General features: G+C 47.7%; 1 protein-coding gene across 1 annotated transcript; it reads right to left on the bottom strand.

The window, feature by feature from the left end:
* Positions 1 to 3,072: 3,072 nt before the first annotated feature.
* Positions 3,073 to 10,408, bottom strand: LOC137534917 (mucin-6-like). Its single transcript, XM_068256672.1, has 4 exons — positions 10,391 to 10,408; positions 8,247 to 9,931; positions 4,766 to 5,233; positions 3,073 to 3,727 (listed from the first exon to the last, which is right to left on the bottom strand). The coding sequence occupies exons 1-4, from the start codon at positions 10,406 to 10,408 to the stop codon at positions 3,073 to 3,075; spliced, it is 2,826 nt and encodes a 941-aa protein (XP_068112773.1).
* Between the last annotated feature and the right edge of the window lie 407 nt (positions 10,409 to 10,815).

Genomic DNA, 10,815 nt, shown 5'->3' with positions numbered 1-10,815 from the left:
ACACTATTTTTCAAGAAGATTGTTCCTGAAGGTTTTACCACTTTCTAATCTGGTGTAGGTGGTGGTTCGTTTGTCTCTTCCAGTCTGTGCTCCAATCGTCCCAGAGTCCCTACTATTTGTTCTCTATGATGTATCTTTTCCAGGTTTTGAAAAAGGACTTGGCTCGCCTATCCACTGCTTGCAGTGTATATAGTTTTTCCATCATGAATAAGTGGGAGAGTTCCTTTTTGAGTAAAGAGATAGTCGGGTGTTGTGGGTGTATCCACATTTGGAAGATGACTCTTCTGGCTGCAGCAAGGATAATGTGGTATAGGGCAGAGGGTTTCCTTTTGCTCTCATCTCCATCATTATTATGATGGTTGAATAGACATAGTTTTACATCTTTAGATAAATCTTTATCACAAATGTTATTTGCATATGATATAACTTTAAGCCAGAAGTGGTCTACTGCATAACACTCCCACATACAGTGCAATAAGCCTGCGTTAGAGAATTTGCATTTAGGGCAGGCCGGAACATAGTAGCCAGGGGGATTACGATATTTTATATTAACCAGTTCGGCCTATCTGGAAGAGCTTCCTAGTCCAGATAGGCACTGCTGCTGCCGCCGCCTCGTGCGCGCGATCGGGCGCGCCCCCGCGCGCGCTCCCGCTGCCCACCGCTAGCCCCCGATCAGTGAATGGGAATATAATTCCCATTCACCGATCTATCTTCCCCGCAGAAATACCGTCGCTTTCTCTCCAGAGAGCGCGGAATTTCTGCCCCCAGGAAACATTTCCCCTGCTTTTAAGTTCCTAGATGCGAAATCGTTCGCATCTAGGACTTTTTTCACTGTGGCCATCTTGTGGCCGAATAGTAAACTGCACCACAATTCATTTTTAATTAAAAAAAAATATATTTTACATTAAAAATTAACAGTTTCCCTCCCACACCAAAAATTACCCACATACACTTTTTTTTGTTAAAAATAAAAAATACAATTAAAAAAAAACAAAAACAACATAAATAGTTACCCAAGGGTCTGAACTTTTTAAATATGCATGTCAAGAGAATATGTTATTATATTATTTAAAATTATAAGCTTATAAATAAAATAAGTGATGGACGCAAATTGAAAAAATGCACCTTTATTTCTAAATGAAATATCGGCACCATAAATTGTGATAGGGACATCGTTTAAATGGTGTAATAACCGGGACAGATAAGCAAATAAAATACATGAGTTTTAATTACGCTAGCGTATATTAATTTCAAACTATAATGGCCAAAAACTGAGAAATAATGAATTTTTTTCATTTCTTTCTTAATCTTCCTGTTAATCTTCCGGTTATATTCGAGAAGCTATTTGTTCCCTTCACCCAGTCCTGTACATGTCTCATTATGGCTGACAGGTTATATCTCCTTAGGTTTGGTAGGTTCAAACCCCCCATGTCTTTCGGGAACTGCAATTTGGACAAAGCTATTCTGGGTTTTTTACCTTTCCATATAAATTTTGTAAAAGCTGCTTCTAATAGCTTGACATCTTTATGACGAAGTAGGAGTGGAAGTGTCTGCAGGGGGTACAGCAATCTTCCCATAGTGGACATTTTTATTAGTGCTACTCTCCCTGCCATACCCAGGGGTAAAGCATTCCATCTATCAAGTTGTGACCGGATTTGGTTTAAAAGTGGGGTATAGTTTAGTTCATAAAGTTGTACGGGGTTCTTTGGTATTTTTATGCCTAGATATTTTATATGGATAGTTTGACTCCTAGATTTTCCCATGATCTTATGTCTGCCTGTTTTGAAAGGGGCATAAGTTCACATTTTTCTCTATTTATTTTTAGGCCTGATAGTTTATTAAATTCATTAAGGATCTGGAAAACCTGTGGCATTTGTTTACAGGGGTCCCTTAAGAAAAGTAGAACATCGTCCGCAAATATTGCTTGCTGTGTTTCTACTTCTTCAATTTTTATACCGTTTATATGTTTTCGTAGTGACATTGCTAGTGGCTCGAGTGCTATATTAAAGAGTAAAGGTGATAACGGGCATCCCTGTCTTACCCCTTTTTGTATCTTAAAAGGTTCTGAGATGAAACCCATGGTTGCAATGCATGCTTTAGGGTCTTTATACATTGCCATGATTGCGCTCATGAAAGTGCCCCCAAATCCCATAGCAGCCATGACACCCTGCAGCCAATCCCACTCCACGTTGTCAAAGGCTTTCTCTGCATCGAGCATTAAAATTGCTGCTGATTTAAAAGTATTTGGGTATGCTCGGACATGCTCTAATAGGGTCAACTCTACGTATGTTTCTTACCCCAGATCTCCCTTTCATGAAGCCCACTTGGTTCTCATGAATCAGATAAGGTAATACGGCAGATAGCCTGTCAGCCAAATTTTTGAGAGAATTTTTACATCTTGGTTTATGAGGGATATTGGTCTATATGACCCTACTTCGTTTAAATCTTTTCCCTCTTTGGGCAGAGGTTTAATATAAGCCATTTTTCCGGTTTCAGGAAAATTGGAATCAGATAGGGTTTCGTTGTACATTTTGGTAAGGGGTTCTCCCACTTCTGATTTCAGGATTTTGAAGAATTCAGCCGGTAGGCCGTCCAGTCCAGGTGATTTTGGTTGGAGAGGTTTTTTATCGTTTCTTGTACTTCATGTACTGTAATACTTTCGTTTAAATAATCGCAATTGTATTTTTTAATAAGCACAATAATAGTCATACCACTGTTATGCTAATCAGCAGTGCCCACTTAGGTATTACAATTGCCATCCTCCTCATTCTTAATGGAATAAGCAGCTATGTAAGAATTCCATAAAGCACACTGCACTAACAATAACTCTGTTACCCCCTCTCCTTCAGATTTCACTATAGGCATTTCCATGGTTTGCCTATGCCTAAAACCGTTCTGCCTGAAGGTGTGATGAAGGTGGGACTGGAGGTGTGATGAGGGAGTGACTGGAGGTGTGATGAAGGTGGGACTGGAGGTATGATGAGGGAGTGACTGGAGGTGTGATGAAGGTGGGACTGGAGGTGTGATGAGGGAGTGACTGGAGGTATGATGAAGGTGGGACTGGAGGTGTGATCAGTGAGTGACTGGAGGTGTGATGAGAGAGTGAATGGAGGTGTGATGAGGGAGTGACTGGAGGTATGATGAAGGTGGGACTGGAGGTGTGATGTGGGAGTGACTGGAGGTGTGATGAGGGAGTGACTGGAGGTGTGATGAGGGGGTGATTGGAGGTGTGATGAGGGAGTGACTGGAGGTGTGATAAAGGCGGGACTGGAGGTGTGATGAGGGAGTGACTGGAGTTGTGATGAAGACAGGACTGGAGGTGTGATGAGGGAGTGACTGGAGGTGTGATGAGGGAGTGACTGGAGGTGTGATGAGGGAGTGACTGGAGGTGTGATGAGGGTGTGACTGGAGGTGTGATGAGGGTGTGACTGGAGGTGTGATGAGGGAGTGACGGGGTGTGATGAAGGCGGACTGGAGGTGTGATGAGGGAGTGACTGGAAGTGTGATGAGGAAGTTTGATGAAGGTGGGACTGGAAGTGTAATGAGGGAGTGACTGGAGGTGTGATGAAGGTGGGACTGGAGGTGTGATGAGGGAGTGACTGGAAGTGTGATGAGGAAGTGTGATGAAGGTGGGACTGGAGGTGTGATGAAGGTGGGACTGGTGGTGTGAAGAGGGAATGACTGGAGGTGTGATGAAGGCGGGACTGGAGGTGTGATGAGGGAGTGACTGGAGGTGTGATGAAGAAGAGACTGGAAATGTGATCAGGGAGTCACTGGAGGTGTGATGAGGGAGTGACTGGAGGTGTAATAAAGGTGGGACTAGAGGTGTGTTGACGGAGTGACTGGAGGTGTGATAAGGGCATGACTGGAGGTGTGATGAAGGTGGGACTGGAGGTGTGATGAAGGTGCAACTGGAGGTGCGATGAAGGTGAGACTGGAGGTGTAATGAGGGAGTGACTGAAGGTGTGATGAAGGTGGGGCTGGAAGTGTGATGAGGGAGTGACTGGGGGTGTGATGAGGGAGTGACTGGAGGTGTGATGAAGGTGGGACTGGAGGTGTGATGAGGGAGTGACTGGAGGTGTGATGAAGGTGGGACTGGAGGTGTGATGAGGGAGTGACTGGAGATGTGATAAATGATGGGACTGGAGGTGTGATGAGGGAGTGACTGGAGGTGTGATGAATTTGGGACTGGAGGTGTGATGAGGGAGTGACTGGAGGTGTGGTGAGGGAATGACTGGCGGTGTGATGAAGGCAGGACTGGAGGTGTGATGAAGGTGGGACTGGAGGTGTGATGAGGGAGTGACTGGAGGTGTGATGAGGGAGTGACTGGAGGTGTGATGAGGGAGTGACTGGAGGTGTGATGAAGGTGGGACTGGAGGTGTGATGAAGGTGGGACTGGAGGTGTGAAGAGGGAGTGACTGGAGGTGTGATGAAGACGGGACTGGAGGTGTGATGAGGGAGTCACTGGAGGTGTGATGAGGAAGTGACTGGAGGTGTGATGAAGGTGGGACTGGAGGTGTATTGGCGGAGTGACTGGAGGTGTGATGAGGGAGTGACTGGAGGTGTGATGAAGGTGGTACTGGAGGTGTGATGAGGGAGTCACTGGAGGTGTGATGAGGAAGCTGTTTGCAGCTCTCTCTAATTTAACCAATAAATTTTGTAATTTTGTAACTAGCCTTAGTGCTCCCTATACCAATCCTTTTTTCTGCATCTACAACTTTCTATAGGTGAGACAGGCTTTATAAAGAGACTTGATATCCCGTACCTTTCTCTTTTTTGTGATGAGGGGGTGATTGGAAGTGTGATGAGGAAGTGTGATGAAGGTGGGACTGGAGGTGTGATGAAGGTGGGACTGGAGGTGTGAAGAGGGAGTGACTGGAGGTGTGATGAGGGAGTGACTGGAGGTGTGATGAAGGCGGGACTGGAGGTGTGATGAGGGAGTGACTGAAGGTGTGATGAAGGTGGGACTGGATGTGTGATGAGGGAGTGACTGGAAGTGTGATGAGGAAGTTTGATGAAGGCGGGACTGGAGGTGTGATGAGGGAGTGACTGGAGGTGTGATGAAGACGGGACTGGAGGTGTGATGAGGGAGTCACTGGAGGTGTGATGAGGAAGTGACTGGAGGTGTGATGAAGGTGGGACTGGAGGTGTGTTGGCGGAGTGACTGAAGGTGTGATGAGGGAGTGACTGGAGGTGTGATGAAGGTGGGACTGGAGGTGTGATGAGGGAGTGACTGGAAGTGTGATGAGGAAGTGTGATGAAGGTGGGACTGGAGGTGTGATAAAGGTGGGACTGGAGGTGTGATGAGGGAGTGACTGGAGGTGTGTTGAAGACGGGACTGGAGGTGTGATAAGGGAGTCACTGGAGGTGTGATGAGGAAGTGACTGGAGGTGTGATGAAGGTGGGACTGGAGGTGTGTTGGCGGAGTGACTGGAGGTGTGATGAGGGAGTGACTGGAGGTGTGATTAAGGTGGGACTGGAGGTGTGATGAGGGAGTCACTGGAGGTGTGATGAGGAAGTGACTGGAGGTGTGATGAGGGAGTGACTGGAGGTGTGATGAAGGTGGGACTGGAGGTGTAATGAGGGAGTGACTGGAGGTGTGATGAAGGTGCAACTGGAGGTGTGATGAAGGTGAGACTGGAGGTGTGATGAGGGAGTGACTGGAAGTGTGATGAGGAAGTGAGATGAAGGTGGGACTGGAGGTGTGATGAAGGTGGGACTGGAGGTGTGAAGAGGGAGTGACTGGAGGTGTGATGAGGGAGTGACTGGAGGTGTGATGAAGGCGGGACTGGAGGTATGATGAGGGAGTGACTGGAGGTGTGATGAAGATGAAGACGGGACTGGAGGTGTGATGAGGGAGTGATTGGAAGTGTGATGAGGAAGTGTGATGAAGGTGGGACTGGAGGTGTGATGAAGGTGGGACTGGAGGTGTGAAGAGGGAGTGACTGGAGGTGTGATGAGGGAGTGACTGGAGATGTGATGAAGGCGGGACTGGAGGTGTGATGAGGGAGTGACTAAAGGTGTGATGAAGGTGGGACTGGAGGTGTGATGAGGGAGTGACTGGAAGTGTGATGAGGAAGTTTGATGAAGGTGGGACTGGAGGTGTAATGAGGGAGTGACTGGAGGTGTGATGAAGGTGCGACTGGAGGTGTGATGAAGGTGGGACTGGAGGTGTGATGAGGGAGTGATTGAAGGTGTGATGAAGGCGGGACTGGAGGTTTGATGAGGGAGTGACTGGAAGTGTGATGAGGAAGTGTGATGAAGGTGGGACTGGAGGTGTGATAAAGGTGGGACTGGAGGTGTGATGAGGGAGTGACTGGAGGTGTGATGAGGGAGTGACTGGAGGTGTGATGAAGGCAGGACTGGAGGTGTGATAAAGGTGGGACTGGAGGTGTAATGAGGGAGTAACTGGAGGTGTGATGAATGTGCGACTGGAGGTGTGTTGAAGGTGGGACTGGAGGTGTGATGAGGGAGTGACTGGAGGTGTGATGAGGGAGTGACTGGAGGTGTGATGAATGCGGGACTGGCGAGACTGTTTGTATTGCTTCTAGCAAGGAGGGGTGGTGCTGTTGATTTCAACAATAATGAGATAGAGTCTGTTATTAAATGAACTGAATTTTCTTTTATTTTTTATAACAATTTGTCCTTATTAGCAGATACAGAAAAACAAATTATATGATATATATCTGAAACAGCCTCAAATAACATTCATAATTACAATCTCATCACTGAGGTTGACTAAACAATTCTGAATTGTTTCTGAAAACTGAATTTTCTGAGATTCAATTCTTCCACCACTAGAGGGCCTCAAACAGTTTGGTAACAGGCACTTGTATACTGTACTGTTAAAAGTTTGAATAATACAATCTAATAAAATTATCTGTCTGTTTAAAACAGTGTGTATCTTTTAAAATAACTTAATCTGATTGGCAGAAAGCCCATTTGAAAATGTGCTTTAGAAGAATTATCCCTAGCCTGACATTGCTAGTGGCTCGAGTGCTATATTAAAGAGTAAAGGTGATAACGGGCATCCCTGTCTTACCCCTTTTTGTATCTTAAAAGGTTCTGAGATGAAACCCATGGTTGCAATGCATGCTTTAGGGTCTTTATACATTGCCATGATTGCGCTCATGAAAGTGCCCCCAAATCCCATAGCAGCCATGACACCCTGCAGCCAATCCCACTCCACGTTGTCAAAGGCTTTCTCTGCATCGAGCATTAAAATTGCTGCTGATTTAAAAGTATTTGGGTATGCTCGGACATGCTCTAATAGGGTCAACTCTACGTATGTTTCTTACCCCAGATCTCCCTTTCATGAAGCCCACTTGGTTCTCATGAATCAGATAAGGTAATACGGCAGATAGCCTGTCAGCCAAATTTTTGAGAGAATTTTTACATCTTGGTTTATGAGGGATATTGGTCTATATGACCCTACTTCGTTTAAATCTTTTCCCTCTTTGGGCAGAGGTTTAATATAAGCCATTTTTCCGGTTTCAGGAAAATTGGAATCAGATAGGGTTTCGTTGTACATTTTGGTAAGGGGTTCTCCCACTTCTGATTTCAGGATTTTGAAGAATTCAGCCGGTAGGCCGTCCAGTCCAGGTGATTTTGGTTGGAGAGGTTTTTTATCGTTTCTTGTACTTCATGTACTGTAATACTTTCGTTTAAATAATCGCAATTGTATTTTTTAATAAGCACAATAATAGTCATACCACTGTTATGCTAATCAGCAGTGCCCACTTAGGTATTACAATTGCCATCCTCCTTATTCTTAATGGAATAAGCAGCTATGTAAGAATTCCATAAAGCACACTGCACTAACAATAACTCTGTTACCCCCTCTCCTTCAGATTTCACTATAGGCATTTCCATGGTTTGCCTATGCCTAAAACCGTTCTGCCTGAAGGTGTGATGAAGGTGGGACTGGAGGTGTGATGAGGGAGTGACTGGAGGTGTGATGAAGGTGGGACTGGAGGTATGATGAGGGAGTGACTGGAGGTGTGATGAAGGTGGGACTGGAGGTGTGATGAGGGAGTGACTGGAGGTATGATGAAGGTGGGACTGGAGGTGTGATCAGTGAGTGACTGGAGGTGTGATGAGAGAGTGAATGGAGGTGTGATGAGGGAGTGACTGGAGGTATGATGAAGGTGGGACTGGAGGTGTGATGTGGGAGTGACTGGAGGTGTGATGAGGGAGTGACTGGAGGTGTGATGAGGGGGTGATTGGAGGTGTGATGAGGGAGTGACTGGAGGTGTGATAAAGGCGGGACTGGAGGTGTGATGAGGGAGTGACTGGAGTTGTGATGAAGACAGGACTGGAGGTGTGATGAGGGAGTGACTGGAGGTGTGATGAGGAAGTGACTGGAGGTGTGATGAGGGAGTGACTGGAGGTGTGATGAGGGTGTGACTGGAGGTGTGATGAGGGTGTGACTGGAGGAGGTGTGATGAGGGAGTGACGGGGTGTGATGAAGGCGGACTGGAGGTGTGATGAGGGAGTGACTGGAAGTGTGATGAGGAAGTTTGATGAAGGTGGGACTGGAGGTGTAATGAGGGAGTGACTGGAGGTGTGATGAGGGGGTGATTGGAGGTGTGATGAGGGAGTGACTGGAGGTGTGATAAAGGCGGGACTGGAGGTGTGATGAGGGAGTGACTGGAGTTGTGATGAAGACAGGACTGGAGGTGTGATGAGGGAGTGACTGGAGGTGTGATGAGGAAGTGACTGGAGGTGTGATGAGGGAGTGACTGGAGGTGTGATGAGGGTGTGACTGGAGGTGTGATGAGGGTGTGACTGGAGGAGGTGTGATGAGGGAGTGACGGGGTGTGATGAAGGCGGACTGGAGGTGTGATGAGGGAGTGACTGGAAGTGTGATGAGGAAGTTTGATGAAGGTGGGACTGGAGGTGTAATGAGGGAGTGACTGGAGTTGTGATGAAGACAGGACTGGAGGTGTGATGAGGGAGTGACTGGAGGTGTGATGAGGAAGTGACTGGAGGTGTGATGAGGGAGTGACTGGAGGTGTGATGAGGGTGTGACTGGAGGTGTGATGAGGGTGTGACTGGAGGAGGTGTGATGAGGGAGTGACGGGGTGTGATGAAGGCGGACTGGAGGTGTGATGAGGGAGTGACTGGAAGTGTGATGAGGAAGTTTGATGAAGGTGGGACTGGAGGTGTAATGAGGGAGTGACTGGAGGTGTGATGAAGGTGGGACTGGAGGTGTGATGAGGGAGTGACTGGAAGTGTGATGAGGAAGTGTGATGAAGGTGGGACTGGAGGTGTGATGAAGGTGGGACTGGTGGTGTGAAGAGGGAATGACTGGAGGTGTGATGAAGGCGGGACTGGAGGTGTGATGAGGGAGTGACTGGAGGTGTGATGAAGAAGAGACTGGAAATGTGATGAGGGAGTCACTGGAGGTGTGATGAGGGAGTGACTGGAGGTGTAATAAAGGTGGGACTAGAGGTGTGTTGACGGAGTGACTGGAGGTGTGATAAGGGCATGACTGGAGGTGTGATGAAGGTGGGACTGGAGGTGTGATGAAGGTGCAACTGGAGGTGCGATGAAGGTGAGACTGGAGGTGTAATGAGGGAGTGACTGAAGGTGTGATGAAGGTGGGGCTGGAAGTGTGATGAGGGAGTGACTGGGGGTGTGATGAGGGAGTGACTGGAGGTGTGATGAAGGTGGGACTGGAGGTGTGATGAGGGAGTGACTGGAGGTGTGATGAAGGTGGGACTGGAGGTGTGATGAGGGAGTGACTGGAGATGTGATAAATAATGGGACTGGAGGTGTGATGAGGGAGTGACTGGAGGTGTGATGAATTTGGGACTGGAGGTGTGATGAGGGAGTGACTGGAGGTGTGGTGAGGGAATGACTGGCGGTGTGATGAAGGCAGGACTGGAGGTGTGATGAAGGTGGGACTGGAGGTGTGATGAGGGAGTGACTGGAGGTGTGATGAGGGAGTGACTGGAGGTGTGATGAGGGAGTGACTGGAGGTGTGATGAAGGTGGGACTGGAGGTGTGATGAAGGTGGGACTGGAGGTGTGAAGAGGGAGTGACTGGAGGTGTGATGAGGGAGTGACTGGAGGTGTGATGAAGGCGGGACTGGAGGTGTGATGAGGGAGTGACTGGAGGTGTGATGAAGACGGGACTGGAGGTGTGATGAGGGAGTCACTGGAGGTGTGATGAGGAAGTGACTGGAGGTGTGATGAAGGTGGGACTGGAGGTGTGTTGGCGGAGTGACTGGAGGTGTGATGAGGGAGTGACTGGAGGTGTGATGAAGGTGGTACTGGAGGTGTGATGAGGGAGTCACTGGAGGTGTGATGAGGAAGCTGTTTGCAGCTCTCTCTAATTTAACCAATAAATTTTGTAATTTTGTAACTAGCCTTAGTGCTCCCTATACCAATCCTTTTTTCTGCATCTACAACTTTCTATAGGTGAGACAGGCTTTATAAAGAGACTTGATATCCCGTACCTTTCTCTTTTTTGTGATGAGGTGGTGATTGGAAGTGTGATGAGGAAGTGTGATGAAGGTGGGACTGGAGGTGTGATGAAGGTGGGACTGGAGGTGTGAAGAGGGAGTGACTGGAGGTGTGATGAGGGAGTGACTGGAGGTGTGATGAAGGCGGGACTGGAGGTGTGATGAGGGAGTGACTGAAGGTGTGATGAAGGTGGGACTGGAGGTGTGATGAGGGAGTGACTGGAAGTGTGATGAGGAAGTTTGATGAAGGCGGGACTGGAGGTGTGATGAGGGAGTGACTGGAGGTGTGATGAAGACGGGACTGGAGGTGTGATGAGGGAGTCACTGGAGGTGTGATGAGGAAGTGA

Source organism: Hyperolius riggenbachi, chromosome 1, assembly GCF_040937935.1.
Source record: "Hyperolius riggenbachi isolate aHypRig1 chromosome 1, aHypRig1.pri, whole genome shotgun sequence".
NCBI lineage: Eukaryota > Metazoa > Chordata > Amphibia > Anura > Hyperoliidae > Hyperolius > Hyperolius riggenbachi.
This window is presented reverse-complemented; position numbering and strand designations above follow the sequence as displayed.

Excerpts from the sequence above, each read along its gene's own strand:
- LOC137534917 (XM_068256672.1), bottom strand. Across the intron at positions 5,234-8,246 it reads CCGCCTTTATCACACCTCCA|TCACTCCCTCATCACACCTC; the intron begins GTCACTCCCTCA and ends TCACACTTCCAG. Across the intron at positions 3,728-4,765 it reads TCATCACAAAAAAGAGAAAG|TCACTCCCTCATCACACCTC; the intron begins GTACGGGATATC and ends TCACACCTCCAG.